Source organism: Branchiostoma lanceolatum, chromosome 7, assembly GCF_035083965.1.
Source record: "Branchiostoma lanceolatum isolate klBraLanc5 chromosome 7, klBraLanc5.hap2, whole genome shotgun sequence".
Lineage (NCBI taxonomy): Eukaryota > Metazoa > Chordata > Leptocardii > Amphioxiformes > Branchiostomatidae > Branchiostoma > Branchiostoma lanceolatum.
Window position 1 is genome coordinate 780,319 of NC_089728.1, and position 14,394 is coordinate 794,712.

Sequence of the window (14,394 nt, forward strand, 5' to 3'; positions counted from 1 at the left end):
GGTGAATTAAAAAAAACAACCTCTGTGATTTGCTGGTGGAAGAATGAAATTAGTCAATAAAGTTGCTTGCGTTTCTGGAGTGAAGACTGTTGTATTTGGAGAAGAGACTTCCATGTATACAAGATGTGTTGACTGAGGTCAAGACACGGCAATGTGTACAACCTGCAACTTTGACCTACGGGCACAGGATACTGCTACATTGTAGCAATGCATTTACATGTCTTCAGTTATGAGGTGTCTCCAAAGGTTCAAAGAGACTGCCCCAGTACACTTATACAAAGGCTTTACAATACTTAACCTGAAGAGGTCTGAGAATCAACATTTCAACAAAGTTTTATAAAACGTTGAGATGGGTGGTCAGACCCTGTACGAATCTGACCACTTTCACAGGTACAGCTGTATAATTGGACACATATGGTTGTTATCAAGTAATCCTTATAATATATATACCATTATCAAGAAACATGACAATGATTGTTTCTCATTCAAATATCTCAGTCCAATGCTCAACACAAAGCAACTTCAACATGAAAATTATGAACAACTTGGTTAATCTTTGAACAAAATCAAACATATCAACATTGTTCTGTCACACATTGCGTATATAATCAGTAATATTTCTCTTGTATGCGACAAACTTATTGCAGAAATATAAACTGGGCTTTTTCTGCACAGAAAAGGCAAGGTTCTGTTCAATACTGACTTATCTTTAATAAAGCTCCCCTTGTTAGTAGGCTTCACCAATTGCAATGCCTGGTTCTCAGAAACAGAGTGGACCAATGTGGCTGTAAAGCATTGTTCTGTCACAGTGGCGGTTGGCAGTGTACAGTACCAGAATTTCCAGTCAAGATTCTGTCTTTAGATTTGTCTCGCGTTTCAATTAATTATCTACATTCCAAGAACCAGAGAAAGAATTGGTTTTGCCCCGCATCAGCTCCATACCTGCATCAACAAACTATGGTCTCGGAACCGTATATATAATATATATTATATAATATACATCTATGGTAATCTTTCAACACAACAAATCTAACATAGGATGGCAACAAAAAATGGAGTGTTTTCTTTTCCATCAAGCTATCTGAGCTGAAAGAAAACAACTTTGGTTAGCACCATGAGGGATCAGTTAATGTAAGATTGCATCAACAGAACTGAACACTTACACTCGAACTGCAGTCAGTTTTCTCCACTTAACCCAAACTATTTTTGGTGAGGAAACTTAACAGACGACCTGAGATTTCATTACTCTCTTCTGAACAGCCTTTTTCAGCTTCTACATTATTTTCCGACAGCCTTTTTCTTTTTTTCTTCAACTTTTCCTTCTCATGCTTTGAAATCATAATGACTTTTTTTTACCAAAACTGAAATCTTACTGTTACTACTAACTGTACAGTTATGGAGTCCTGAGATGTCAAATAAGGGCCTATATTTGTGTCACTTAGCAAATAATATAACATCATTGATAGAAGTGTTCAAAATGTTGCCTTGACCACCTTAGAACTCTTGTACAACTTTACAACATCACAACTTTTATGAAGGAAACTTAGACTGTTTGGTTGCACAACTTATACAAAAGCACTTAATAGTTACGATAACTCAAAATTCATAATCATAAGATGGTTGCACATTAATAGCTGGTCGTGCTGGCTGGCTATACTATGCAAAGTTCAGCAATGTATCTGTTGCACTGTAAGTGATACAGAAACATGGCATCATGTTCAAAATAGAATCAGCATGTTTTATGCATTATTCCACACATCCAGACATCAACTTGTATTGCAGAACACATCTCCTGGCTGATTTCTTCCCTGGCAAAGCAGATAGTGTACATATTTATGTAACAAACAGGTGTTTCCAAGTCTCAAGTGATCCCTGGTTGTTGTCAGGAGGTAGACTAGCCTGGTACCCAGGCCTGCTCAGCTTGTGTTTGCTGGACCACCACTGGGAGGAACACTTTTACAGACACACACTGAACAAGGGTGGATCCCAGGCTAGCCATGGCTGGAGAAACTGGATCCAAACCGAATCAAGAGTTTGAAATTTTCTTATTGAATTGAAGATGGGTGACAAGGAAAAAACACACCACCCACCTCAACTCCAATAGTGTTTGATTTTTTATATGAGGGTTGGCAGTGCTATTTTTTCTTCATGTAGTCTTCAATCTTTTGCACTATGCTGCACACTTACATGCTTTGATAGTTTGCACAAACTTTTAGTTAGTGACATTTGCAAAGTGATTTTTGTTTTACTACAAAATGTGGTCTCTCTTGGTAGGTTTTATTGCAGTCATTACATATGTATCACTGCAGTTACAAGAGAAACATCTTTTAAGTGAAAAAAGGGCCGTTGTTCAACACTCTCAGACAATGAGAAATTTCACAAGGCCTTTGCTACACAGTCTGAAATGTTGCTTATCACAACAGCGAGCCTAAACAACAATTCACTTTGGGGAACAAAACAAGACTTGAGACAAAAGTGGCCAGTAGCTCTATCATAAGAGCTGTATAAATATCAGGAGCATACTCAGCGGTATGTATGCATGTCCTGCCATCCTTTGAGATACAGTATACAAAGGTTCTGTGGTCCTAGCATAGGACGTACGTCCTAATGAATTATACAAGTGACATTTTGACCAAAGGAGGACGACAGACCACATTTGAAAAGTTCACTCCTGATTCACACTCAGTTGTAGAAAAACACAGGCAAATAAATAGTCTATACAATCTAGTAGTCATAATGTAGTATGGTTCAACCAACACTGGACAGAAATGGACCCAATTTTTCGGTTGTGCAAGTGGAAGTCATGATACTTTGAAGAAGGCCTGAATTGCACAGCTTAAAGTTTGTGAAAGTCCATTTCATAACAGTCTAGATCTACAGTTGAACTTGAACCATACTACAACAACCGTGAATAGTTTCATCACGTTGGTAAATCACAAGGCTTTAGAGTTTTCCTGTACACAACCAAGTTCCTCTTCTTTCTATTCGAACTTGTGGCAGATAAGGATAATAACTTGGTTGTTTGCAAGAAAGCTGTAACACCATATCACAAACACAGATGACTGATCACACCAGGGCTGTCTCCAGCTCTAAATTGTTTTCCGTTCCTCTCAATACTTGAGAGCCAATGTTTTAATTTTCGTTGCTGAATCTGTCATTAAGCCTACAAAAATGCATTTTTACCAATATCAGGTCACGAAGTTCCCATATATTTCCGAAAATAATTTCATCAGGTTGGTAGAACATAGGATATTTGGAGTTTCTTTTAACTCCATATATTGTCATATATTCCCATCTATTGTTGGGACGGACAAGGTGAATTTTTTTCTGTCCCAACAAGCAAATTTCCGTCCTGGGACGGGTCCTGGAGACAGCCCTGGCTCAGACTATGCTGATACTATGAGAGAGAGTTCAGAGTTCAGAGTTCAGTAGTGTTTCTTTGGCCTGTCCCTGCACTCGTCGCTGACCACCCTGCGCGCGTTCCTCCTGAGGTGGTCCGTGTCCGCCTTCTGCCGGTCCAGGATCCGGTCCGACTTGTCGCACAGCAGCGTGAGCAGCTTCGTCAGCGTGGCCGGCCGCCCCGTCTGCAGGAACTCGTCCATCGTACGCCGCACCGGCGCAAAGTCCGAGTCCTGCTTGGGCTCGCTGAACCACGGCACGGGGCCGAACGACACTCCTGGCAAAAGAAGTCATAACAGTACGTCAAATGTTAAATGCATCTGTATCTACCGCCTTTCGGCATAACACACCAGCTTCTGTATCTATACAGCCAGTATGACAAATCTTGACGCAAGAGAAATAAATGTGAAGTCTGAGTCCTGCTTGGGCTCGCTGAACCACGGCACGGGGCCGAACGACACTCCTGGCAGAACAGTTCACGGGTAAGGCCACACCAATTTAATTTCTTGATTAATGGCTTTTTATTTTCCACAAAAAAGAAATTTTAGAAAAAAAAAAGCCCAGCCTTCTGTTTTCATGATTTTTTTTTCTAAATTTTTTTTTTTTTAAAATACAAATCTGTCAACCAAGAAATTAAATAGGTGTGGCCTAAGTGAGAAGTTAAGATGTCGAACAACAATTCATTACTGATTACTGTAGGTCAATAATGGATGCCATACATGTACTACGAGGGCTCCTACACTCACTAAAAATATTTTAGGGAAGCCAGTGTAGGGGCCCTGGTAGTTATCGGATGGCACCCAGGCATGTAAAGTTTAAAATGACATGTGAAAGTTTATTGAACTTCTAGCGAAAAGACATCAAACGACACTCGAGGACTGAACCAAATGCGGAATGTGTGTGTTTGTTTGTCGTTATTTACCTGCGCTATAGTAACCCTTGATCTCGCTGAGGAAGCTGCTAGGACTGAACCATGTGAAAAGTGTTTGTTTGTTTGTTGTTATTATTTACCTGCGCTATAGTAACCCTTGATCTCGCTGGCGAACCTGCTAGGACTGAACCATGTGAAAAGTGTTTGTTTGTTTGTTGTTATTATTTACCTGCGCTATAGTAACCCTTGATCTCGCTGGCGAACCTGCCCGGACTGAACCTTGTGGGAAGTGTTGGTTTCTGTGAATAATGTTTGTTTGTTAGTTGTTTGTTTTTATTTACCTGCGCTATAGTAACCCTTGATCTCGCTGGCAAACCTGCCCAGACTGAACCTTGTGGAATGTAGTTGATTGTTTGTTTTTATTTACCTGCGCTATAGTAACCCTTGATCTCGCTGGCAAACCTGCCCAGACTGAACCTTGTGGAATGTGTTTGTTTGTTTGTTTGTTTGTTTGTTGTTATTTACCTGCGCTATAGAGTATAGTAACCCTTGATCTCGCTGGCAAACCTGCCCTGACTGAACCTTGTGAAATGTGTTTGTTTGTTTGTTTGTTTGTTTGTTGTTATTTACCTGCGCTATAGTAACCCTTGATCTCGCTGGCAAACCTGCCCTGACTGAACCATGTGAAAAGTGTTTGTTTGTTTGTTTGTTTGTTGATATTTACCTGCGCTATAGTAACCCTTGATCTCGCTGGCAAACCTGCCCAGACTGAACATTGTGGGATGTAGTTGTTTGTTTGTTATTATTTACCTGCGCTATAGTAACCCTTGATCTCGCTGGCGAACCTGCCCGGACTGAACCTTGTGGAATGTAGCTGTTTGTTTGTTATTATTTACCTGCGCTATAGTAACCCTTGATCTCGCTGGCGAACCTGCCTGGACTCTCCATGAAGGAGCTGAAGCTGTCGGCGGAGTCCTGCTTGAAGATCTTCTTGAGACATGAGTAGGGCTGCAGGCACTTGTACAACTTGGTCATGTTGCGGAAGTATGACACCAGGTCCTTAAAGTCCTGTTCCCTCCCCTCCTTCATAAAGGCTCTGCAGGAAACACAGCTGTTAACTCCTGTTTTTCTTATAACTCTGTTCAGTGCAGGGCCAAGGGACCACTTCTGTGCACTGAACAAAGCTGGTGGGAAATATACATGTATACAGCGGTTAACTCCGGTTTTTCTTATTACTCTGTTCAGTGCAGGGCCAAGGGACCACTTCTGTGCACTGGACTACATGTAAGCTGGTAAGAAATATACATTAAAAATTTTAGAAAAAAAAAATAATGAAAACAGAAGGCTGGCCCAGACTTCTGTTTTCATAAATTTTCTTTTTCACAAATTTTTTTTTTTTTTAGAAAATAAAAATCCGTTAACCAAGAAATTAAATTGGTGTGGCCTAAGTTTGACTTTGAGGGAGAATCTATCTGACATACATGTGTAAAATATAGGTGACTACTTCTACTTCTACATCTATTTTGTACTGGAAAAAGCCCCAGCTGAGGCATCACTCAAACTGGTGGTGCTCAAAAATAAAAATTGGCTCGGAACAAAAGAAAAGCTATGCTAGTAGATGGAGATCAAAAGTAGTTTTGAAGGCTTGTATCATTTTATTTTCCAATTGCTGGTCCAGGAGTATATAAATATATACAATTCAATAGACATGTACTAAGTATTTCAAGCCTTGGATGCTCACACCACTATCATGGTACACATCTGCAGTGATAATAATGAAAGCTCATCTGTGTTGGTAGTAATCATAATACAATGCTAAACTTTCTTCCTTAGTGTTGGAAGAATACCTTAGTGTTGGAAGAAAGTTTAGCATTGTATTATCTTCAGTGATAAATTGCAGAGTTTTTGCTAAAGAAGAAGGTTAAAGTTTAACCATAAAACATGAATCATAGACATAAGTTTAAATGACCCTACTTGAACTTGGGGTGTTCCTTGATCATGTCCTTCCTGTGCAGGATGTCGAGGCACCTGAGAATGTCGTCGTGGACCCTCCAGTGGTACAGTCTCATCCACCTCTCCAGGAACGCCACGCCGCGCTCGTAAAACTCCGAGTCCGACACCACGCGGTCCTGCGCGGTCCCCACCAAGGCGTGGTACAGGTGCAGGTTGCACAGCCGCATGGCCTCGTGCTCCGCGTCCCACTCAGGGATGCGCATATCGTCCTTCAGGTAGTTGACTAGGCGGAACAGCGCGTGCATGTACCCCTTCACGGTGTCCATGCCGCGGTGAAGCTGCCCGTCCACGAAGTCTATGGTGAGGCGGTGGTGGAGGTGCGGCCCCGACCCCGCCGGCCCCACCCTGAAATAGTAGTCCCGCTGGCCCGTCATGGTGAACATGCCGCGCTCGTGCGACGGCAGCGAGTCGTAGAAGGCCTTGAACTCGCCGGCGCGACACCTCTCGCGCGCCAGCTTGTACTGCTGCTGAATGGTGTTGACGGCGCCGCAGCGCTTCAGCACGTACAGCTGGAGTCCCTCCTTCCCCTCCTCACGCTCCAGCAGGTAGTCGTAGATGTCGCTCCACTTGTACACCTTGTTGTTGGCGGGGCGAAGGTCCACCTGGGAACCAACCAGGCCTGCAAAGCACAACAAACAAACAAATTAGCATAATCTGGTAGTCGTAGATGTCGCTCCACTTGTACACCTTGTTGTTGGCCGGGCGAAGGTCCACCTGGGAACCAACCAGGCCTGCAAAGCACAACAAACAAACAAATTAGCATAATCTGGTAGTCGTAGATGTCGCTCCACTTGTACACATTGTTGTTGGCCGGGCGAAGGTCCACCTGGGAACCAACCAGGCCTGCACAGCACAGCACAACAAACAAACAAACAAATCAGCATAATCTGTCCTTGCAGCTGACTTTTGCCAAATGCAGTCTTACAAATGAGAGAGTATAGGACAGAGCCCAGAATCTTTTCACATTACGGTACTGAAATATTAGCAATCTTCAGTTTTGGACCATGAAAGGTAGTAGACTGGTTTATCCTGGCCGGCAAAAAGCAGTTGGTAGCCAAAAGGGCTGCACAACTTCATCGGTAAATTGCTTTTGAATAGACTTCGATATCTAGCCTGCATGGGTGCCATCCTATTTCTACCGGGGCTCCTACACTTGCTACCCTAAAAAAATAGGGTAGCGAGTGTAGGAGCCCTGGTAGAAATAGGATGGCACCCAGGCTATTTGATATCCAGAACTAACAACATAAATTACAAATCATACATATTATATACACTGTCAAACAACTTTATTTCCATATCATGTAGATCTAAGCCTTAATCTTAACCCATTAGAACACAAGTTTTATGAAGTGTTTTCTACTCATAACCTGAAACTAGCCACTTTTCCGAACGAACCTCTGTATATTTTCTCCAGATCTCTCTGCTCCACGTTGAAGACCTGCTTGGCCTTGGTGGTCATGATGTAGTTGTGTCCGGGCGGTGCCCGGAGCAGAGCGTACCAGCCCAGCTCGAAGGTGGACGTACCATGGTTGTACAGCCACCTGGGAATGCAGAGACATTGCTTTAAGTCAAACAACATGTGTTATTGCAAGCATAGTCTGAGCATACGGGCCTGCTGTGCTGTGAATAGGACCCCGCTATGCAGTCTTTCTACAACCAGTGTGTATATCTGGGGAGAACCTTGTGACCTTTCATAAATCTTCAGAAAATCTAATACTTGGCTTTAGAACAAGGCTGTAACAGAGGGAAAACTTTACTCCACAAAAAGTAGAATTGGCCTTCTATACCCCACCCCAGTATGCTATGAAAAAATCCTGTGAGAACCCTGAGTTAGTACCACTTCCACACCACTTGTTCCTAGCAGACGCGTAGCTACAGCCCTTCAGAGCGAATATTAAACCAGAGGTCCTGACTTTGAGAAAGCCACACCACGAGCCTGTTAAAGAACCCACCACACTTACCAATAAAAGTACGAGAACACCTGGCGAAGTAACACCCTACAGCTTCCAGGCCACACCTGGAGCGACTGCTGTTGTATCAAGTTCACCTGACTTATTGCAGCTGCTCCAATGCACTTCAGTCGCAGCACTTATAGCAGCAAGCTCCTTACAAAGCAACCCCTGGCTGCCTAGTCAGGGAACATGATGTTTCCCCACCCGCACACTTTCAACACAATGCAGACTGGAATACATATATTACTATACAATATATGGTGCAGCAGCAGCAGCATGGAACTGGCAAATGTTTACATGTTTGTTATCAAAGGAAGTGAAAAATGAAAGCTCAGTCTTTTCAAATATCCCCATCGTACCAAGAACATTTGATCAGGACGGCACTTCACTCACTAACATAGAACGCAAACTTCATTTCTCAAAAATATTCAAGGAACCAACATCCGGTAAGATATTTTGCAAAATACTTTTTCAAAGTTGAAATTTTCTCACCAATACACTGAGGAAGTGTGCCAATAAAATTGACAACTATTGAATGAAAAGTGCCGTAAAAAGGGTTGAACTTCGTACTAACCAAATGTCTGAATATTGGAAGACTTACTTGTCATTGTCGTTCATGAAGTAGCTGACCATGTACATGTACTTGTAGGTCTCCTTGTAGGTGTCGCACGCCGGATGTCTCACCACGATGTCAAAGTCCGTCTGAAAAACAAGCTAAAGTCTGAGACCACATTTGGGAATGGAAATCGGGGTGGAAACAGTTACATTCTGCAGTCCCTGCCTCATTGTTTACAATTCTCCTGTACTATTTCATCATGTTGATATTTTCAATGCTTTCAAGTTGTAAGTATATCAGGACATATGTGTACATACAGGGGTTTTTCTAGAAAACTTGAATAAGAGGGAGCACACACAGGCAAGGGAGCAAATTCTATGTATTTATGAAAGAATCGATTGCTGGGTGAAGGCTGTATGCTGGACATTAAGCTAAAATCTGAATTCAACAAGGGGGCACTGGGCTGAAACAAGAGGGCGCAGCGCCCCTCTTTCCTGATTTAGATGAACCCCTGACATATATATGTACTGCTCAGTGTATGATCATTCTGTTAAATTATATTGAGTAAAACAATGCACAGTATTGTACATAATACTGTAATCATGATATATACATGACCGATTGTACATAAGTAGATACCGTTGGAAAAGTCAAGTTCATTGTACATGGAGACTTAGTCTGTTATCAGTAAATAATAACAGCTCAAATGTTAAACTACATGTATGATAGAGCTCAAATGAACTTTCTTAGACTTTCCTCCCACCTTTCTTCAACCATTTCATAGCTGACAGTATATCTCTGACCCTCACCAACCCTCAGCTCCCTCGTAATGTGAACCTTCTGTATAAACTTTTACTTTGCTCTTCATTTTCTCCCCTCTGTAATCTGAAACAAGCAAACCGCCCCTCCCTAATCCCTTCAAACAGTATGCTCCTGGGTGATAATCTCAGATAAGGGACCAGGTTGGTGCTTGTGCTAAGAGGTGTTTGATTGCACAGAGATGAAGTGAGATCTGACTACTAGACATGGCATAAGCAGGTTAAAAGGGGGGTAAGCCCTCAAAAATATTCTACCTACTAAAACCAGCTGCTATACAATAAAGGCTGGGGCAGTAGCAATTCAATATGGGGTTCTGGGATGACATGATTCAAATTTCAAAATTTCTTGAAAGAAAAATTAGAATTATTTTCGGGTTGCTACTTGAGCTACAGGAAAGTTATGAATCAGACTCATTTTACGATGATCTTAGGGCAAATGACCCCATGTACACCCATCATAAACATAATTTACATGGTGTGGGCTTACACATTACTAACAGCAACAGTTGTAAAACATACATGTAGCTGCTGCCTGCAATGCATACATATGCATGCTCTACGGATAATTCTACATTTACTAGTATGTGTGTGTGAGTATATGTATATAGATATGAATATGACAGATAGACCAATCAATATAGATAGCTGGATATAAATAGAAAGGGAAATACAAATAGCAGATAGATTTGGGTATTCATGTAACTCTATATATGGAAGTATCTGATTACAAGTTCAATGCGGCTCTTGATCTCTAGCTTCATTGACTGTTACCTCAGCTTAAACCAGACCATTTTCGCTTCCCAATTGCTGGTGCTACATTTAGATTTGTTTACCTATAACTATAGGTAAAGCTATAAAGACAAGTAAGAAAGACATACATTGCTGCAAATATTGCTTGATAAAAACACTAGGTTAGTTATATTGTGGGGTCAAAATGGTAGAGTGGCCAGGCTAGCAGACACAAGATGGAGACGACGAGAGGCCACAGGCTTGGCTCCTGGCTAGATGTGTCCTTGGGTAAAGCACTTACACAACTTTCCTCACTCCACCCAGGTGTAAAAAAGGCACTGTAGTACTTAACTTTGGTTGGGGAGGTAAAAGGTGGTAGAAGGAGAGAGATGGGCTCTGCCAACAATGTACTATGCCCTAGAGACAGTGAATAAACAACCCACAGCCCCTACAGACTAGACACACACAAATAATGCACACACATACACACACTCACTGCCAATCTGTGCTAGAGCAGCTTGATCATTTGCACTGAGGTTCCTTACTGTAACTGTTATCTATTTGTAAATGTAAGCCACACCTTAGTTACGTACTACTACAACTGTCCATCATGTGGAGATATACTGAAACCTACTTTAGAGAAAGAGAAATCCTGCATCATGATTAAACCATTTTCATAGGTAAAGCTGAACACCAGAAATGATTTTTGGTACCTGCCATCATAAATGTTAAATGCCCTGAGCACATTGTTCAGACTCACATCCGATGTCTCGTGCCACATTAAACCCCGACAATGGCCCACCTGTCATAACGACATAATCGTCTGCGTAAAGCTGCATCCAGGGATCTTCCCAGAAATATAGAGCAGGATGGGGGGAGGGTGCCAGGCACAGGATACGTGTCGCGAGGGGGGGGGGTGTCTGGAGGGGGCGCACACCTCTCAAAAGGAGAGCGGCTGTTGCATTTTGCCTTTTTCAGACATAATGGAAGTCATTTACTGCAACTTCAGCAAAATTTCTAGTCTTGAGCAAAATTACAGGCTTTGCTGGGTAAATATTGGAAAAAATACCCTAACTTTGAAAATCAACAGAATGGAGCTGGGATTAGAACAGGATGGAGGAGCGCCACTGTTCCATTCTTTAGGGAGATCACTGCGCATCTCCGGCGTGTAATGCAGCTCCATGTCTGGATTGGGGGTGACCAGGCCACTCTAATACTAGTAAGTTATTTTCCTGGTTCTGAGATACGACAGAGTAAAAATCTAGCAAAAGGTGCCACAAGATGAAAATGGAGGGTCGGTAGAACTTGAACCCGACTATATATCATATCAGGGCTCGAAATTCATCTTTGGGAATAGGTGCACTGGTGCACCCAACTAAAAAAATTGGGTGCACAGAGAGAATTTTGGGTGCACCAGATAAAATGAAGTTGAATGTTCTTCAGAACTAATTACAAAGTTTAACGCTGCTGCCTTTCTTAAGAACTTCAATCTGTAATTCTATAGCTAACTTTAAAATTTCAAACAAATAATACATTAAATAAAGTACAGCAAAAAGTTATCATGCTGTTTTTTGAACTTACATTTCAAGAATATTCTGTATACTAGAGTACAATAGTACCTTAACCCTACAGGCTACAAAAATATATACATTGTAGGTGCACCAGTGCACCCACAGTCAAAAATTAGGTGCACAGCTCCAATTTTGGGTGCACTGGCACATGCACCCACTATTTCAAGCCCTGCATATTGTATGATTGTATAGATGTAGAAGACCTTACGGTCACACTCTAGCAAAGAATTTTGTTGTTTTTTGTAATTGCAAAAACCAATGAATTGGTTTAATGTGGCCCTTTGATGGCAGATCAGATACCTGTGAATGTGTGATATCTCGTTCATGCCATTTTTTGTAAGTTACTTAGTAACTTTAATTGTGCAAAAGATAAAGTTCAAAAGTAGAATATGTGGGGTCGTGTGGAGTAACGGCAGGGTTTTCCGCCCGGAACCCAGCGGTCCCGGGTTTGGATCCCCTGACGCCACTGATGTCGTGCCCTTAGGAAAGGCACTTAACACGACTTTCCTCACTCCGCCCAGGTGTACAAACGGGTATGTTCCCGGTATGTGTGGGTCACGACACCAGCAATAGCTACCTGTATTCCATGTGTATTGCACCGTTGCAAAACTTACAATTCTATTAAAATCAAAAATCAATTCAAATATTGCAAGAAACTGAAAAAAAACCTTGAGCCTTGTACACCAACCAGAACAAAATAAAGCAGACTGCATTATGATTTACCTTACCTTAGACCTTGATAATAATCATAATTCCTCATCTTGAAAGACTAAAAATTCTTACTTAATCCAGAAAATATGGTAATTGAATCTTCATTCTCTCAAATTAGTGAAACTAACTACCACATTACATGTATCTTGCATGAACATGTGTACCCCAGACCCATAGGGCTGATATCATCTAATTGCCATTCTCAGGAGACTTGTGCATTACACATTAATGATTTACAACAGTTTAACCCATTCTTGCCATGTCCAACTTAAAAACAATATTATATATACAGAAATAATAGAGCTGGCACTAGTAGCAGTCTTTCATACAGTATAAACGTTTATGCTGTATCTAGTTACAATGTTAAACAATTCTTACTACAGTACTGTACATGTATCTTTACTTAAGTTCATTATGAACCAAAGGTGAACTGTAGTTCCCAGTGACTAGTAGTGTAAGTCAAATTTTTGGGGGGTTGAAAATTAGATTTCAAATTTGCTTCAGACTATCCTTGTATTAACTTGTTCTGCTGATCCTTAAGTTTGACCTTATGAAGTTATGTGATGGACAGCCTCGGGTTGTCCACAAGGCAACCTTCACTCAATCTGGTAACCTTAACCAAGGACATAATTGTAATGTATACAGTGTATAGGATATACACTCAGGATATACACTATAAATATAATGTCCTTGCCTAAACCAAAATCTGGTTGCTCAAAGAGGCTACTGAACAATCTACAACATTGATTATTGACATGAAAAATAAAACAAATCAAAGTACTGAGGCCGCTCCATCCCGGACTGACCGCGGTGAGTCCTTGGATGCGGCGCTCACCTGCGGCCAGGTGTGCGGATAATGATTCGCGTTCAGCCGGTTTTAGGGGCAGAAATGTCAACAAAACACCGTCAGCCGTCATAACAAAACACCGGATTTCCTCACGGCAACGTTAGAAAGCACGTTACATTGCTGTGTGTGTCAGGGTGGAAGTATGGATGAAGAATATATAAAAATCAGTATAAAAAGATCCCGTTAGATATTCCCGAGGGAGGGTGGAATAAAGACAAAGCTGCCCGAGGGGACACGATGTGGTGTAAAATCATTGTTATTCATGTCCGGGTCCGGGGCACACATAACGGCCCGTGTTCGATACGGTTCCGCCGTCGTCAACTGAAAGATTCTCACTGAAATATGAAGTAGGAAACTTGTTGAGACACGAGGAGGATTTGGGGGATTATGAATATGAACGGAGGTACAGACATACGGACGGACGGAAGACATGAATATTCAAAACAAAGGACAGAAGGGTTCCGCTACGAACTGCCATGTCGGCCGCTACGTGTAAGGCAGGAGTTCCGTTAGAAAACTGACGACGAACGGAGTTCTAGTATCACGAATTCTTGACCAGAAAGAAGAGTAATCTATGCCTATCAGGACGATTTAAACTGGACAAAGTAGATTATTGTCACCACCTGCAGTTTTCGTCTCCAGAATCCTTCCGCGTCGACCAGAGCCCGGAGCTTCCGGCAGACCTGCGAGGCGTTGAACAGCGCCTTCCCCTGCAGGTAACTCAGAACGTGGTCGATAACTTCATCGCTCAGGCTCATGAGACTCAGCCCCGCGGTTTCTGAGGGAACCTCGGCCGGTTTCTTGGCGGGTTTGCGGCGTTTTCTGGTTGTTTTGGGCAGGGGAGCCCTCCGCCGTTTGTTCCTGGTCACCGGGGCCATGTCTGAATACAAAGATGGCGGGGGCTCTTCTACAGGGGTCACGCGGGGT

General features: G+C 42.2%; 2 protein-coding genes across 2 annotated transcripts; both read right to left on the reverse strand.

Moving 5' to 3' along the window:
* Positions 1-71: 71 nt before the first annotated feature.
* Positions 72-6,882, reverse strand: LOC136438482 (uncharacterized). The gene is made up of 3 exons (XM_066433284.1): positions 6,245-6,882; positions 5,167-5,366; positions 72-3,676 (listed from the first exon to the last, which is right to left on the reverse strand). The coding sequence occupies exons 1-3, from the start codon at positions 6,664-6,666 to the stop codon at positions 3,426-3,428; spliced, it is 873 nt and encodes a 290-aa protein (XP_066289381.1). The 5' UTR covers positions 6,667-6,882; the 3' UTR covers positions 72-3,425.
* Positions 6,815-14,383, reverse strand: LOC136438483 (uncharacterized). Its single transcript, XM_066433285.1, has 4 exons — positions 14,091-14,383; positions 8,837-8,937; positions 7,679-7,824; positions 6,815-7,014 (listed from the first exon to the last, which is right to left on the reverse strand). Exons 1-4 carry the CDS (start codon positions 14,343-14,345, stop codon positions 6,815-6,817), a joined length of 702 nt encoding a protein of 233 aa, XP_066289382.1. The 5' UTR covers positions 14,346-14,383.
* Between the last annotated feature and the right edge of the window lie 11 nt (positions 14,384-14,394).

Coding starts and splice junctions, on each gene's coding strand:
- LOC136438483 (XM_066433285.1), bottom strand. CDS start 14,345: ATGGCCCCGGTGACCAGGAACAAACGGCGGAGGGCTCCCCTGCCCAAA. Junction 8,938..14,090: donor TCTGGAGACGAAAACTGCAG/GTGGTGACAATA, acceptor CTTGTTTTTCAG/ACGGACTTTGACATCGTGGT. Junction 7,015..7,678: donor TCTGGAGAAAATATACAGAG/GTTCGTTCGGAA, acceptor TGTGCTTTGCAG/GCCTGGTTGGTTCCCAGGTG.
- LOC136438482 (XM_066433284.1), bottom strand. CDS start 6,666: ATGTTCACCATGACGGGCCAGCGGGACTACTATTTCAGGGTGGGGCCG. Junction 5,367..6,244: donor AAGGAACACCCCAAGTTCAA/GTAGGGTCATTT, acceptor TGTTTCCTGCAG/AGCCTTTATGAAGGAGGGGA. Junction 3,677..5,166: donor CAAGGGTTACTATAGCGCAG/GTAAATAATAAC, acceptor TTCTTTTGCCAG/GAGTGTCGTTCGGCCCCGTG.